The 18371-nt window shown below is 41.1% G+C and overlaps 1 protein-coding gene across 1 annotated transcript; it reads right to left on the reverse strand.

Moving 5' to 3' along the window:
* Positions 1–221: 221 nt before the first annotated feature.
* LOC109429467 (clavesin-2) lies at positions 222–3116 on the reverse strand. The gene is made up of 2 exons (XM_029853678.2): positions 1356–3116; positions 222–1301 (listed from the first exon to the last, which is right to left on the reverse strand). Exons 1-2 carry the CDS (start codon positions 2070–2072, stop codon positions 1053–1055), a joined length of 966 nt encoding a protein of 321 aa, XP_029709538.1. The 5' UTR covers positions 2073–3116; the 3' UTR covers positions 222–1052.
* Positions 3117–18371: the final 15255 nt, after the last annotated feature.

The following is an 18371-nucleotide window of genomic DNA, read 5'->3' on the forward strand; positions in this document are numbered from 1 at the left end:
TATACGTGTCCGTGTCTTTTATTTTACCTTGTTATTTACCCAACTGTGCTGTTTTTGGATGGGTAATATGTCGTTTTTTTTACTTGTTGGACCAAGTCATTGTGTTGGTATATTGTACGCGCCAACTCTTCCTGTTCCATTTAGACTTCTAGTTTTTACTGAAAGTAATACTTATTCTCAAAATGTATAATCCAAGAAATGCTGATAGATTTTTTTCATATATTTTTTTATAACTCTACTTTTTTACTGGAACTTAGTCTGCATCTCTTAAAGTAAGTGTTTATGTATGTACTTCCACAGTTATTGATTGAAGGGTTTGCTGTACCTGCCATTTCATGAATTTGAACCCGGGAGGTCGAGAAAATGCTCACGACCGGAACGGGAATTGAGCACACCGTCTCCGGATTTTCGATTCAAAACCTCATTCACTGAGCTGATTGTAGACCCATAAATGTTGTTACAATATAATATTTAGGGAAGTGGAACCATCTCGGCAGGGGTCCTATTTTGAGCACTTTTTTGCTATAACTCAGCCAATTCTGAACCAATTGACACAATTTTTTGAACGTGGGGAGATACGTATAGTATCTAACCGTGTACAAAATTTCAAGTCAATTGGTTTGAAATTGACTGAGTTATAGCGAAGAGTGCCCAAAATACCGGCCGCTGCCCAAGTGGTTTGCTATCCTATATTCATCATTGATTGACACAGAATATTGTTCGGTGGAACTGGTGTTCCAAACGCAATTCGGAATTTGACACAACTACTTGAGATTTTGTTGTTTAAATCAGCGAAAAATAGTTTACCACTATATCCGACGGATTCGATTGGTTTTTAACCTTCGAGCGATCGCGCTGTTGTATTTTGTACACGTTGAAAAAATCTTGCTTTTTGTACTACGCATTAGCATGGTGCTGGCGGTAGTGGCCAACCGCGCGACTGCCGGAAGGTTAACCATTTCCAAGGACTCTTATTTTTTCTAAGTCGTTGAAAAAAAGTCGAAAAAAAAACAATTGAAAATCCCAAAATATCTTGAATATTTTTTTGTGACCTAATCTACTTGCAACTTCCGGAAGGTACCAATCGCTCCAGATTCCAGCTCATTGTCATTGTCATTGCTGCCGTATTTTTCCACTATTTCCATGTCCATTTCATCGTAGGCCATCAGTAACGGTCGCATCTCCTTGCAGCGCTTCTTGAAGGAATGAATCAATTCCGCTTTAGTCATCTTGCCACCGTACTCCTTCGGTAGAAGATCCCTGTTCACATGCTTATACAACTCTTCCCAATTTTTGTGGAACTACAAAACATGGAAATATTAATACCTAATCAGAAAATTATCTTCATCACATACAAAAGTTCTACTTCGGAGATTCTCAGTGGCCAATTGTAAGGCCATGTTGGCAATCTTCAAACCGGCACTCGGAACGTTTACGAAATGAACCTCCTGGGCTCGCATGGGGAGCGAATTGTTTGCCACTTTGGAAAGCAAACGTACGTCACTGATGGATACCACGTTCAGATGGGCCATTGTGATATTCGTAAGGTCACACACCAGAATAAATCCGCCGCAAAGAAATTCGTTCGATTCCGAACACAGCTCAGCCATCATCATGTGCAGCCGACAGGCATGTCGACCAGTGAACCTAGTGGGGTCGAGTTCCGATGTAGTGCTGAACCACAGGGTGCGGCCTTTGCTATCCCGATCCGGCAGTGGGAACAGATACCCCGTATCGACTAGTGCGCAGATATCAGGATCCTCGATGTCCAAGTGACCGAACCAATCTCGGTGCTGCACTTTGGATGCTAGGTAGCACTCTAACAGTTTGGAAGCGTTGATGAAATTGTACTTCTTAGCTCGGAGGAATTTCAGCAAGAAAAGTGCGTCGGTTCGAACTTTCCTGATGTGAGGATGCTTCGCAATCCAGTCCCGAAGCTGGAACAACATTTGCTGGCGTAGTTGAGAATCTTCTCGGAGGTGGGTTAGGGCGTGCTGTTGGAGCTGCGGGTCCATTTCGTCCAGGTGATCATCGTAGAACTCCGGGGCCTTGTCCAAGTTAGGGACTGTCATGATGATAATACTGATGTCCACGAGATGGAATTATGAGTTAAGACACAGGTACTTGATGCTTTGAGTGTTTGACGAATACTGTTGCGTATGTAGCACATTGACGGTAATTAAAAGCAAGCAATTAACACTATTCTACGTAATTTAAATGTTCTTCGTCAGTGTACCACAAGTTGAAGAGCACGATTCACATAGTAGAATGGTCCGATTTAATAAATAATTATAAATTATTAAAACTTCGTTCAAACAGCGTTTAAAAATTTGAGATAAGAATTAAAGCTGTCAGCCCCGAAACCAACTAGCTAATATCTGAAAACTTGTTAATAAAAAGAACAAACTGATGTAAACAAAAAATCCCCCGTCTACAAATGTTGATGAAGCAACTCTCCGGATGATGGTGCAGCACATTTTAGCAAATAAGTTGCTACACGCCGTAAAAAGAACACATCGAAAGGTGCAGTCATAAAACGCTTAAATCCCACATAGAAAGCCATAACTAAACAACATCTGTTCGGAATCACCCACGTAAACAGGAAACCCCCACTACATCAGGAATCGCGAAAAGCACAAAAAAATAATCACACTCTAAAAGCTCCCGTGCCCGGGCTCAGACAGAAGAACACACATGGGAAAACCGATAAGGCGCGTGCCTCCGCAAAGCGATTAAAATGTTCAAATCTCCTACAAATCGGTCCGAGCTTATTAAAGTTTATAATTATACCGCTTCCGCCAAATCATAGGTTTTAATGTACGATCAGTTTTACACCATTTAAAAGCATCCCGTTTTTTCCGTTCCTTTTCCTATCGTGTCTGTCTGCTTTGGTCTCGAACTTCGTCGGACGGACTCTTTTCTTCTGCTTTCTGATGTGTATACATATCGGTGGGTACGTCTTCCATATTGATTTGTTCCGTTCCGAGTCCAAGCAACAGAATGTTGATCGGGACTGAAGAGCGAAACCGTGCCGGCCCATATGGGATCGATGAAAGAAACGGAGGGCACAAAGCACCAAGCCAGCAAATAATCAAGCAAAGTTCATCGCGCGCTTTACAGCGGACACGTACCTTTGAGAAGGTGATTCTCAAATTTTGATTCTGGAAACCAGAATCGACTAATAATAAGGTATAATAAATCAGTTATTTTTGTTTGAAGCAAACGACTGTATTGATAAGTAGTCTTCAAAAACGATTAAGTTTTAACATTGAACATAATCATGGACGCATTTTGTTAAAACAGAGTTACATGAAACGAGCTCACCAATCATTGTTTTTATCGGAGCAATCAAAGAAAGTAATATTGCGAATATTTTGTTTAGTTTTTCTTTCGTTGCGCAATTTGCGCGCCGGGCAGTTACGCGCAGCTCCACTCCAGTTGCGCGCAGCCAATCAGGAGCAAGGAAGCAGACGACGTCGTTTCGCGCCAAAGCTACTCGCAGCACGTTTCTATTGTCTGCGACCATCCCTAAGGAGATGCAGGAGATAAACGACTGCAAAAGGGCACACGAAGAAGAAAGCAAAGCACAAGAACAACTAGAAGAAGGCGACCAAAAAGGTATCAACAACGCACGGAATGAAGCGGGAAAAGTCGCTGCTCCTGGCTGACCAAAGCTAAAAAACAACAACCAACACGAATCGGTGAAGCGTAGAAGATTGTGAAAGATGAAACCTCACAGGAATTATGGGCTCAGAGGAGAAAGAACTCTGCGCTGGGCTATACCACACCACGTACCTATTGCCCCGAGATGGTTCAGGATCGATTCGAAGGGAAGTTCTCGGATTAAAATGAGCGGGTTCGGTTACAATTTATGATCATGGATCGATGAGGTTTCGTTTCACGTCGTGGATGCCAGACTCAATGTTAATGGAAAATTTAGCGATTTATACATACGTTGTTTTTTTTTTTATACACGAAACATAGTTCAAAGCAATGACTTTCACACAGAAAACGTACTTAAACTTTTTGAAAAGTCTTTCAGAAGGTGAGAGCATGAGCATAGATGACTATACATTTAGAAATTGCTACTTCATGATTAACATCAATCAAAATTGCGCATAGAACCAAAAAAAACTCAATTAATCCAGCGGTGACGGTGCTTTTCTCCTGCTTATGAAAATCCATTTCAACAAAGCTCAAGTGACATGTTGATAAATATCAAACTTTTATCCGTTTAACAAAAATCCATTTCACGGCACCAAAAATCCTATCATTTATCAGGCTTTTGATTTTTGAGCAATAAACTCTATAAAACAATCGCCATCTTGAATTTTGAGCCTCCATTTTGGATTTAAGTCCGCCATTCTGGTCGCCATTTTTGAACTCCTCGGTCATCTTTCCCATACCAAATATACCCATATTGAACTATGAAGAGCTTAAAACTCCATTACCAATCGCCATCTTGAATTTTAAGCCGCCATTTTGGATGATAGACCAGCATTTGGATATTTTGGTCGCCATTTGTGGACTCCGAACATCTTTCCCATACAAAATATACCCATATTGTGGGCCTAAAACTCCGTTAGCAGCCGCCATCTTGAGGTTTGTGTAGCCATCTTGGATTTTAGACCACCATCTTGGATATTTTGGACGCCATTGTTTTGTTATTATTATCTTATCAAGACATTGCTTCTCCATAACATCTTTTGTTGGACAATCTTATTTTGTTATGATCACGAATATCAATCAATATCAAAAAAATCAATCGAATAACATATGAATAATATGTTTTGTTGTAAAACAAATTTAATTATTATTGTACCATTGAAAGTGTACGAATAATTGATAACCAATAGCACAACAATAACATGTTTTGATATCAAAACTAAATCATTCGAGATTTACATTGTTTGAAACAATCTGTGAAGGAGAGCTTGCGCATATTCTCTAATCAGTTACACTTTCTCTTTTTTGACACAAAAATAAAAACAAAAAAAAATTTTTTTTTGAGGCATTGCATCCTAACTGTAACAGAGCCGACTTCTCAGCTTAGTATGTTATAAGAACCTTGACAATTATTACCTGTTTTTATTTGTTCATTTTTTGTTTCAGTTACGAATACAGATAGTAGAGTAAACATAAATCAGCGAAGATGAATCCAAGCGAGCTTTTCCCAAAAGAACATAATATCACGATCGCCAATGAGCCATTTTAGGAGACGTTTGACCAATTGGAAGAATTTCAGAAGGAATTTATTAATAGTTTTCGTGGCAAAATCTCACAAATCTCAGAATAATCTTCTGAAGGAACTGGGTGAACTTTTTTAAAATAGCATCCATGTGCTTTGAAACATTGTTTTCTGGGAATCGGGGTCTTTTAGGATAATCAAAACCGCATAATCTGGATTTCCACCCGAAAATTAGACAAAATCTAATAGCTAACTAATTTTGTTTTTGGATTATTATCAATAACGTTTAAAGTCCAAAATTTGTTATTAAAATATTTTCCATATTCATTTTTATTAACTTGTTATTGAACCAACAAAACATGTTATTGAATTGGTCTTCCGGGAACATTGTTTTGTTATGATATTTGTTATTTTGCCGCTTATGACAGGCAAGTTTATAACATAATATGTTATGGTAATAACATAAAAACAACTGTTAATATTATTCAGTTATTTTTTAAAAATAACGCATTTTATTATGCTGTTGTTATTCCCTTCTGCTCGGGTTACCTTACCTTACTTACCGATCAGGCTAAGGCTGGGGTGGCCTCTGATGTACATAGTAGCCGCCTCCATTCCACTCGGTCCATGGCTGTTTGTCTCCAGTTCCGCACTCTGCGTAGGGTCCGCAGATCGTCCTCCACTTGGTCGACCCACCTAGCTCGCTGCGCTCCACGTCTTCTTGTACCGGATGACTCTCGAGAACCATTTTAGTCGGGTTGCTATCCGACATCCTGATGACGTGACCCGCCCACCGTAGCCTCCCGATTTTCGAGGTATGGACGATGGTTGGTTCTCCCAGCAGCTGATGCAGCTCGTGGTTCATTCGCCTTCTCCAAGTCCCGTCTTCCATCTGCACTCCGCCGTAGATGGTACGCAACACCTTCCGTTCGAAAACTCCAAAAGCGCGTTGGTCCTCTGCACGTAGGGTCCATGTTTCGTGCCCATAGAGGACAACCGGTCTAATCAGCGTTTTGTAGATGGTTAACTTCTTGTTACGGCGAATAAGTTAGAATTCTGCGGAGTCCAAAGTAGGCACGATTTCCTGCCACAATGCGCCTCTGAATTTCTCTGCTGGTGTCGTTGTCGGCGGTCACCAGTGAGCCCAAGTACACGAATTCTTCAACCGCCTCGATTTCATCACCGTCGATATAAATTCGGGGTGGCGGGCGCGGTGATTCCTCCCTGGAGCCCTTTGTCATCATGTACCTTGTCTTCGACACATTAATGACTAGTCCGATTCGCCGGCTTCACTCTTTAGTCGGATGTACGTTTCCACCATCGTCTCAAATTTGCGAGCAATAATATCAATATCATCGGAGAAACCAAACAGCTGAACGGACTTCGTGAAAATCGTCCCACTCGTGTTTATCCCCGCTCTCCTTATTACATCCTCTAAAGCAATGTTGAACAGCAAGCACGAAAGACCATCACTTTGCCGTAACCCTCTGTGAGATTGGAAGGGACTCGAGAGTGTCCCTCATACTCAAACTACGCACATCACTCGATCCATCGTCGCCTTGATCAACCGTGTCAGTTTATCCGGGAATCCGTATTCGTGCATAATCTGCCATAGCTGTTCTCGATCGATTGTATCATACGCCGATTTGAAATCGATGAACAAGTGATGTGTGGGCACGTTGTATTCTCGGCATTTCTGCAACACCTGGCGGATGGCGAACATCTGTTCCGTTGTAGTGCGTTTACCCATAAATCCAGCCTGATATTGCCCCACGAACTCTCTTGCAATCGGTGATAGTCGGCGGCATAAAATTTGAGAGAGTATCTTGTAGGCAGCGCTCAGTAGTGTGATCGCGCGGTAGTTCTCGCAATCCAACTTGTCGCCCTTTTTGTAGATGGGACACACGATACCTTCCATCCATTCCTCCGGTAATACTTCCTCCTCCCAAATCTTGGTAATGACCCAGTGCAGTGCTCTCATCAGTGCTTCTCCTCCGTATTTTAGAAGCTCGCTTGGTAGTTGATCCAGCGGCTTTGTTGTTTTTCAACCGGCCAACCTCCTCCTCAATCTCTTGGAGGTCAGGGGCCGTAAGTCTTTCGTCCTGTGCACATTCCTAGATCTGTTTCCACGCCACCACTTGCAACGTCGCCATTGAGGTGCTCATCGTAATGCTGCCGCCACCTCTCGACCACCTCACGCTCGCTCGTGAGAATATTCCCGTGATTATCTCGGCACATGTCGGCTTGTGGCACAAAGCCTCTGCGCGAACGATTCAGCTTCTCGTAGAACTTTCGCGTGTCCTTAGCGCGGTACAGCTCTTCCATCGCTTTCGTCCATGCGATTTCGTTCTTCCTGCTGGCGCTTTTTCATCCGGAAGACTGAGCTCTGCCTGTTCCGCGCCTGTCTGTAACGTGCCTCATTCGCTCTCGTACGGTGTTGCAGCATTCTCGCCCATGCTGCATTCTTCTCGTTTTTCAACTGTTCACATTCGCCGTCGTACCAGTCGTTTCTGTGATTCGGAGTCGCGAAGCCTAGTGCTGTAACCGAGGTACTACCTATGGCGGATCGGATGTCCCTCCAGCCATCTTCAAGTGTAGCTGTGCCAAGCTGCTCTTCCGTTGGTAGGGCCACTGCTAACTGCTGCGCGTAGTCTTGAGCCACTTCTACGTTACGAAGTTGCTCGATGTTGAGCCGCGGTGTTCGACTTCGACGCGTGGTAATAACTGTCGAAAGTTTTGAGCGCATGCATACAGCGACTAAGTAGTGATCCGAATCTATATTCGCACTGCGGTATGTGCGGACATTGGATATATCCGAGAAGAATTTACCGTCGATTAGAACGTGGTCGTTTTGATTTACTGTTTGTTGGTCGGGTGATCTCCAGGTGGCTTTGTGGATATCTTTGCGGGGGAAGAAGGTGCTTCGGACTACCATACCACGGGAGGCTGCAAAGTTTACGCATCGCTGGCCGTTATCATTCGATACGGCGTGCAGGCTGTTTCGCCCGATTACCGGTCTGTACATTTCCTCCCTTCCTACCTGCGCGTTCATGTCGCCGACAACAATTTTCACGTCACGCGGCGAGCAACCATCGTATGTTTGCTCTAACTGCGCGTAGAACGCTTCTTTCTCGTCATCGGGTCTCCCTTCGTGTGGGCAGTGGACGTTGATGATGCAGTAGTTGAAGAAACGGCCCATAACTCTCAACATGCACATCCTTGCGTTGATCGGCTGCCACCCGATCACACGTTGTTGCATCTTGTCCAACACTATAAATCCTGTTCACAGTTCATTGATGGTGTCACAGCTTTGGTAGAAGGTAGCCGCTCGATGCCCGCTTTTCTACACTTTCTGTCCAGTCCAACAAAGTTCCTGCAACGCCACGATGTCGAAGTTGCGGGGATTTAGTTCGTCGTAGATTATCCTGTCACATCCTGCGAAACCTACACAGAAAAAAATATGTAATTATTGCATCTTTTGCACCGTTTTTGTCCCACCACAATATGTTCCCACCAGTTTTAGCATACATTAATGTACCAATTGGTTCGTTTCGCTGCTAGAATTTTTCAGCGTCGGTTACACTTTTTGGGTGGTGCATGGAATAATCGGTTTGTTTACTTGCTGCTTCCTTTGGTGTTTGACGTGTGAACAAATATTTTAAACGATTGAACATTTGCACGGTAATATAAAAAGCAAAGCAAGATGCAATAAAATTCAGCGAGAAATCATGCACATAAAGGGAATGCTAGAGTTAGTGCATATTTGATGAGATACCAGTAAAATTACGTTACGTTCGTGTAAATTTCCGCCAATAGTTGCGTAACCGGTTGGAGTCCATTATGGTTTACGCGATGGTTGGCGGAAATTTACACGATGGTAATGTAATTTTACATTATAACTCATGTAAAAGTGCACTAACTCTAGCATTCCCTTTATGATTTCTCGCTGAATTTCAATTACATATTTTTCTCTCCCAAGTAACAATTCCATTGCTGATTGGTTTTGTTTGATTTTTATGAAGGTTTTATTCCAGCAATAATTAAAACTCACAGTTTTATGACTGCTTTTATGAAAACCATTGATAAAATGTTTTATAGTATACTTGAAGATATTCATAAAGACAGATTTTAAGAGTAAACAAAACTTTCCGATATGTAAACCTTCTGGTAATCATTATTACCACGATAAAACTGTTAAAACTCTCAACAGATGGCGATCCGTTCGATGAGTAACGACATCTGTTGGTGGAAAAGCAGAACTACGACACTGCTAGGTTCATTGCGGTAATCATAAAAGTAAACTTGCTTTCGTTTTATTTTCGCTGATTATGGTCGTCGCCATATTGAATAATTAGCTCACGTGAATGAAAAATAGTTAATTTTGCTTAAATAAGCAATGAATTGATAGTTTGTCACCATTTTCATAACATGCTCACATAAATAAACTCTCTCTGCTGAGTTTTCTTGTGATTCGAGATAGTTTTACTACATTTCCAAATTGATTTATTTCATTCCAAGATGATAATATTCACTATTTTCGAAGCGCATTAATTTTCTGATTCTGCAACCCCAATATTCACGGTAAATTCGAATGCGCATAAGCCTACCAGCACAATAACTACTAAAATATTACTTTGAAATGATCGCTTTCTACTTACGAATGATGTATCCTCCTGAACTTTACGTACCATCGCAGAAGCTTCTCTGCATCTTGAGCTGTCATAGTTTGTGTTGAAAAAAAAAACAACAACAAACGAGAATGGAACATTTTTCAACTAGGTTTTAAAACGAGTTTATTGCTACTCTTAATGCGGTTTGAAAACCCTCTCCGAGAGTGGTCCACTTAGCCGGATGATGCTCTTAAAGAGGTTTTGATGTATGATTCAGTTTTATTGCAAGTTTTATAAAATTGGTCATGAAGATCTCTTGTAGAACCGAACAAAACTTAAAATGTTATTTGGGTAGTGACTTGCAATTCCATGTTCCAAGTTCCCAATCGTAGTCCTTATTTCGTCGCGTGGGTCGATGCCGATTGTATCGAGTCGTATTTTCTCCTATGTTATTCGCAATGGGGATTTTTACGGATACCCATACGGATACTTATTGGGCCTACGCCAACACTCCTGTCTCGCCGGAGGGCCGTCGTGCAAGTTCTGTTTAACGTCCCAACCAACACCAGGACGACCACGCTGATGGGGCTACCACCTTGGATCTAGCTGGGCGTGGTGCAGCGTTTCTTACTCAGCCGCTGGATTCCAGAACAGACGCTGTTTGAGCCGCACCTCCTTGGTGAACAAACGCTCGAATCGTACTTCCTCAATCTGGCTGAAGTCAGAAGGACAACAGTGCCCAGGCTGCACTACCAGCTAAGCACACAACTCTTAGCTGGCGGTCTTTGTCATCGCTTGACCCGTGGAAGCATGAGGTAGGAACTTGTGAGGACCAGAGCTATGTTGGACGCTCTCCTTATCGACTCACCGTTTTGCAGCCTATCCGCTTTTGATCCTAGCCCTTGACCTCTTTTCTTAGAACAGCTGGAGACTGGAGCTGTCGATGAGGAGAGGGTCACCGATGAGGAATTTGCGGGGATAGCAATGTCCCTTAGTGTAGGGGAGGCCCAAGATCCGGACAGAGTTATTCATTCTGCTATGACATGAAACAATTACAGAAATTGCAAATTAAAAAAAAACAAACAAAGCTTTTTCTAGTATTTGGATTAGTGGTAAGCTCTACTGTTGGCTCTGTCTTATTGGGGGAGTTGTGTAAAAATTAGGAAGAAGCAGAATTAAAAAAAATGGCAATCACTCATAACGCAAGCATTTTTTTATAAATAAAATGTTATTTTTAGAAACCAGCCACAATCATCACTTAATCCTTTGAAACAGGATTATCTACTTTCAAAACCGAATTCGAATATATTTTGACGAAAGACTGAATCATGGCACGATCACTGAACCCCCCATGACTAACTCATCTGTTCGGGCGTGAATCCAACTTCTATTCAGCTCCAAATTTATTAGATGTCATTGTGCCAGGAATCGTTAATCTTCTAGCAGATTTCATCATTTGCGTAGGAGCTCTTGAAATTCAAACCATGTCCGTCATCTATCACACCGAGACGTCCTCCGGGTGACACGTAAAGTTAAAGCCGCGCAGCTTCCAGCCTGTTGGCTTCACTGCCGTGCCGCCGCCGCCACCGCTTCGCATCCCACGGTCCATCCTGATCTAACCCATCCAGAATCCACTCGCACTCGGGACGACGTCGACGGGGACCCCCAATCACACAATGGACAATGGAGCCGGATACCTTTGGCCGCTCGATTCTCCACGATCATCACGATCCCATCCCGGAGCAAACCGGTTTCCCTTTATTTCACACCAGCTTATTCAATTTGGTCGAGGTGTCGTTTTTAACAGATTTCAAACGATTAATTCTCGCTCTCCGCTTTGGTCGTGTCTTGCGTTGTGGTCTCTGTGGCTGTGGCTGGGTCGCATATGAAAAAGATCGCCTTTTTCCCTGCTGCTGCTGCTGGCTGATCCTTCTGCAGTGTCCACGCCAAGCCCTACAAGCAGAGGTACCAAGCCTTTGTGCCTTTGCTGTATGCAGCGAGGTATTCGTTCTTTCGTTCCGTTTTTGTTCGTTTTGATTCGCTTTCCGATACATAATGGGCACAAGATACTCTGCTGAAAAAGTGATTTTTATTTCGAGAACTTTTTGCTTTACCGTTTTGTAACTTTTTTTACGAAAATATTCTATAGAGTTCCTAAATTACGTAATCCAAGTACCTTAACGAAAAATCACTCTGAAGGTAGGGTGTTTCTCCATACAAAAAATGCTCAAGTTTGAAACCTTTTAAGTCAGCTTCCAGTAGTATGATTTAGATATTTTTTTACCACGAGCTATTTTTAAGATTGCCAGAATTTCATTGCAGTCTAGCTTGCAGCCAAAAAATTTCAGAAATTCTGGCAATCTTAAATATACGATATTTGTAGATCCTGGTCCAAATTTTAGCTAAATCAAACTGGCAGCCAGTTGTTCAAAGACAAAAGTAAGTGCCGAGGTAATCAAAAGTAAGTAAGTTAACCGAGAGACTTTTTAGTTTCATTCGAATCCGAAGGATTTAGCTGATTGACTTGTTCGACAAAGTTATTTATTTCACGGAAGTTTGTCAAACAAAGCCACTTGCTACAAAGTTTTGTTTTTGAGGTACATATATGAAATCGATCTATGGTGGTTACCTACTATTGTCTTCGTACAACAATCTGAAACTTTCTAATTGCAGGCTAGAACGCAATGTTTTTTTTTCCAAACTGAAATTCATTATAATTGTAGATCTTAATCTAAATTTTAGCAATCGTGGACTAATAGAAACCGATATACAAGGCAACAAACTTGAGCATTTGGTATGAAAAATCTCATATTCATAAGTGCCACAACATTGCACAGATTTGGAAACATTTTGAAAATTTTCCATTAAAACATATTCATGCATTTAATTAGCACTTATGGCGCATATACGACTGATTAGCATTTAATGACCTGCTGTATTTTAAGTGCTTATTGGTCACCTGGGTACTGTACAAATGTGCAAAACTACCCAGGTTTGCAGGTTTTGGCCCGATATACGGCTGATTAAATGCTTATCCGTCCTATCCCCCAGATTGTCAAAAATAAAAACAAATATTTTCCCCTGCCCATTTTACGGCTTTCCCGTTCTCTTCTATTTTTTTCTCACTCCTGTGGAACTTTTGAGGCTCGGGGCACGTTCTGAACTGTTGTTGTTCTTATTTGCTGATTTTGGCCAAAGTAGGATTCGATTCCTCGATCCTCGGGATGATGATGGTGCTGCACAGCGCTACAGGGTAAGCTATAAATGATTAGATAATGTGCGCTGTATTTTTGATCTATTTAAGGCTTACACCAGCAGTTGCTGCGTTATGCTACGGGCTCGGCAGCTGCAGATAATAAAGTCCATCATAGGAAACCAACAATACAATTTATTTGCCAAAGTATGTTTCCCATTGATTTCCTTCGTTGTTACCTATGAATGGCAGTACATGCGAGTGATAGTGGCTTCTACAGCCGTGGCAGGTACATTAGAAAGTGGAAATGTGTTGTGAATTTAGCATCACTCATCTCTTTTAGCAGTTTTATGGCAATAAAGTAGCAGTTATGATGCCTGGTAACCAAAACTTACCGTGCATTTGAAATGCTATGTAACTGCTGTCAGATTTAAGGTTGCATTTAAATTGTTAATATAGGGCAGTTTAGCCGTCGAACTGCTATGATACGGCAGTAAGCAGGTCGAATGCAGATATAAAACAGAAATACGGCTTATTCAAATGCTTATTGGTTACCTGGGTAGCTGCCGACAGAAAATCGATTCAAGTCAGACTTTAATTGCTGTCCACTCAATCGCAGCTGTAGTACTGTGGTAGAGCGTGGGGTTCTCACGCAGCGACTATCGGTTCGAATCCGATGGGGGGCAATTTTTTTTTGTCATGCTTAGTATTCATTGAATTGATAAATTCATATTTGTCTTTCATTCGTGTATGCTTAAACAGTTGTTTTTTGTGAAAGAAATAAATTTAATATTCATTGAAACACAATGCCTCTTAAGCAGCCAGAAAGTTCCATTTGGAACTTTATCTGAACTTCGCGGAACTTGAAAGTGCATTTTGTCATGGGAAGCGGAACTTTTGGTTACTTGGGCTGTTTCTCTCCGCACACCATTGACAGTTTCGTAAAACCTCTGCATGCCATCCTGTTCCATACTCTCTTGCGCATGAGCAACCACACAGAAAAAAATATTCAATTAAAATTCAGCGAGAAATCATGCACATAAAGGGAATGCTAGAGTTAGTGCACTTTTACATGAGTTATAATTTGAAATTACATTACCACCGTGTAAATTTCCGCCAACCATCGCGTAAACCATCATGGACTCCAACCGGTTACGCGACTATTGGCGGAAATTTACACGAACGTTACGTAACTTTACATGATATCTCATGTAAATGAGCACTAACTCTAGCATTCCCTTTATATGCATGATATCTCGCTGAATTTTAATTACATATTTTTTTCTATGCATATTTTTTCATGATCCCCTTTCTTTTTACGGTGAATTCGTTTCCAGCTACTCTTGCCTTCCTAGATTGCTCCCTGTTCTGTCGGGTCCCTTACACCAGCATCTGGCTTCTGACTACATTCTACTCGTCCGTTACCCTCTGGCACTCCTCGTCGAACCACCCGTTAGGGGCTGTCCATTAATTACGTAAGGGTTTGAGGGTGAAGTGGGGGCGCGGGGGTTTTGAGAAATCTTACGCTCCATACAAAAATATTTGGGCTCTCATACAAAAAATCTAACAAGGGGGGGTGGGGTGTCGAAAAATCGTGAAAATTCCCTTACGTTATAATTGGACAACCCCTTAGTAGATCATCTTTGAATAGTGCCTATCACCTCCCGCGCTGCCATATCATTAGGTCGGCTCCAAAGGCACGTTCTCCTCCATTTGGGACATTTGTGTCCGTGCTACCGTACTCATCGCTCCGTTGATAGACACCCCAGGGTGTTGAGATTATCGCTCTCGTTGATCTCACCTATCTGCTCGTCCAGTTTCTGGTGATAGTCAGCTACCATACGGTCTGCTGAGAAACGCTGAATGTTGAAACGCATCGATCGAAGGTTCCAAGAGTCCGCCACGGTTGATAACGAGAGAAAGATCTGAGTCGATTTTGGAACCCCTAAAAGTTCTAACATCAATGACGTCCGAATAGTGTCGGCCATCTACCAGCCCATGGTCGATTGGATTGCAAATTTCGCCGTTTGGGTGTCTCCAGATGTGCTTGCGGATATCCTTGCTTGCAAAGTATGTGCTACTAATGGCCATCCCCAAGGCAGCAGCAAAGTTGACTATGTAATCTCAGGCCGTTGTCATTAGTGACGGAGTAAAGGCTCTCCATGCCGTTGATCGGACGGACCGACCTGCGCTGTGGCGTCACACCGATGACAATCTTAATGTCGTGTTTTGGACATTCTCTATAGGGTAGAAGCATCAGTTTGGCCAGTCAGGTTTTTTGACCATTATTCAGCCTGTAGCGATCCAAATCGGAATAATTTTATTTTTTTTACGAGTAGATTATTGTAATGTAAAATTATGATTGCAGTTGTGAACACCTTAGATTTTGATTAAAAAATTGTGGAAAATAAATAATTTTCCCTAAAAAATCAGCTCTCATAGGGTATATGTACCATTCCTTGGCCTAATTTGCAAGCCGCCTTGACAATTTTGACCATAACTCATGAATTAATAGCACTATAAGTAATATGTTGACCATATTACACACTCTAGGCAATGCATGTTTCACCAATTGGAAGTAAACTAACGTAAATATTCAAGAATTTACTTAGTTAAGTTGAAAAGATTCGATGCGATGGTATGCAACGTTGGTCTATGGTACAAAAATTGGCCTATTAGTGGATACAACGTTGGCCTATTGCTTTCCATGCACTAGAATCACTAAATAACTCATTTTTTTTTAAAAATATTTCTGCTGAAGTATCATCTCTATTTGTTCACCAATCTTACTTTTAAATTACATTTTCGAAGCCAAATTTTCAAAAAACTATAAATAAAGCACTTAAACTAAAGTTCTTCTTAATTTAGTAACGAAAACAACGCAACCCCATTATTGTGTTATATTTTTACAGTCACCGCACACAAAATCTTTCTTCTTGTTCGTTCTTTCTGGTTCTTACGCAAGAAATGTTGTTGACGTCTCTTTATCGGTGTTTTTGACGTCACTTTACGGATGGGCCAAGATTTGGGTACATAGTGAAAAAAATGTCCTCAATATTCGGCCCACATTCCATTTGTAAAATAGCTATTATTCGTTGAAAACAAATACACAAGTTCAAAATAGTGTCTTAAACCGTCGCATCAAATGTTCAGTTATTGAAAAGTCATTTCGAAATGTTCCAGAATCATACCATTTAAGATCATGTGTATAGACTACCCACTAAGCCGAAGAATCATGGCATCTACCAAAGTTAAACAAAGTGACATTTTCATTCAATTTTAATGTTCCAAAGTGCTGAAATTGAAACGAAATGTTACAGTTGTTTGGCGCATAGCTTTTCCGATATCCAGTTATGCGTGTTTGATTGAGTTTTTGATTTACGTTGAGATAGGCCGAACGAGGGGACTATGCCAACGAAGCATCCCGATACCCTATGTATATCTGTTTTGGCCAGGATGCTTTTATATTGGCCACTCCCATAAGAAATACACGTGATTGGCCAAAATAGAAATCAAAATTGAGAATATGGCCAAAACTGAATCAGTGCTTCTATTTTGACCAGTGCCACTTTTAATGTAAAAATCAAGTATTAGCTTGATTTCTGCATTTTTCCAAAAAAATATAGATCGAAACCTGGTAGTTTTCATGGGATTCTTAGATATTTTTATAAAAATGATTTCCCTTAAATTGGCCAAAACCAGTGCCCGCACCCTAGGTCTTGTAAAGACATTCGTAAAACGCATCCTTTATGGTTTTGTCGTTGTTCAACGCTGCTTAGGCATTGATCAGACTATAGTTGAAGGATTTACCTTGAATCCTCAATACACCGAACCGCTCATTGATAGACTTCTACCTCATAACTCACTCTGTTTTTCGATCACTATGAACCGACATTTTTTAGTCAAATAGAGTACAAAGGTTCTTAGAACCATCATAAAACCAAAATGAATGGTATTAAGTTTTACGACGATACTCAAAACCTCTACAGGAATAAATGGTCATCAAAATGTTACTTTGGAGGTACCGAGTTCCCAATCATAGTTCTTATTTCGTTGCCAGGCCGGTTTCTGAGAGTATCGTTCGCCTTTTTTTCTATCCATTTTTCGTGGTGGCATAACTTACTGGGATCGCGCTGCCTACATCGCGTTAGTTGGGCTGTCACCTTAGAAATAGCTGAGGCGATACAGCTTTTTTTAATACTACGCTAAGCTGAAGCTGTTATGATAGGAATAATTAAAAAAAGCATCAATTTTGGACATGCGTCAAATATCGTACCTGTTAGATGTTATCGTAAGTAACCACGCTGTTAAAGCTGTATGTATTGCAAATATTACGTACATACATTGAAATGCATTACAGGTCGGACTCGATTATCCGGAGTCGGGTTCTGGCGCTTCCTAAAATAATATCTCGCAAACCGAATGCTGTAAGAAGCTGAAATTTTGACTGATCGCTAATCAAAGACAAAGAAATTAGACAATATGTCAAAATTTTAGCTTTATAGAGCGTTTCGTTTCCCAGATAAATTAAGAAATTAGGTCAGAAATTCTATCAGGAACTTATTATGGATTCCCTCTATAATTTCTTCAGCATTTTCTATTATAATTTCCTCTTCGATTTCAGAGTTTCGTGAAACTCTGGGAGATCGTCAGAACCTTCCCTAGTAGTCGCGTTAAAATAAGTTTTTGTTAAGTGTTCTTTCTTCTGTCTTGAAATTTTCAAATTATTCCCTAATGACATTAATATGACATCCTACGTTAACATATTTGAAAAAGATTAATATTTTTTTTAGAATTCTTCCATGTTATATGGGCAAAAATATATACTCTATATATAGGGCCCCCACAACACTGTGGCCCCGGGCCCCCACATTTGTAAATCCGGCCCTAACGTTATATGCAATTGGTAAAGCTTCAACAGCGTGGTTACTTGGGATATGATCTCATAACGAGTGTTTGGTAAAATAGTTTGGAAAATTAACTTCCCATGATATAAATTTAACATATCTCCATAAGCCAATACGGGTGTTGAAATTGTATGCTAAAATAAGCATTTTTCACTACACCATCCTGTATTCTATTCATCTGATCAGCCTTTTGTATGGTGAATGAGAGCGAGAGACCTACACCTTTGCCCATATAGAGAGCTCTACTCAGCCCGCCAGCAACAACACTTACCGTCTCCGAATGGGGCTCGTGAGCATAAAAGAACCAAACACCCCGATGCGGAAAGAAGAGAAATAATTTATACAAAAAGAAATTAAATTTATCTTCAAGCAGACAAGCGGTTCTCTATTAAACGAGAATGGAAACGATGCGATGGTCGCAGCAACGGCCGAAGAAGTGAGGAATCCTTTTGAATAATAAAAAAGAAACCAAA

This window comes from Aedes albopictus, chromosome 2 (assembly GCF_035046485.1).
Source record: "Aedes albopictus strain Foshan chromosome 2, AalbF5, whole genome shotgun sequence".
Lineage (NCBI taxonomy): Eukaryota > Metazoa > Arthropoda > Insecta > Diptera > Culicidae > Aedes > Aedes albopictus.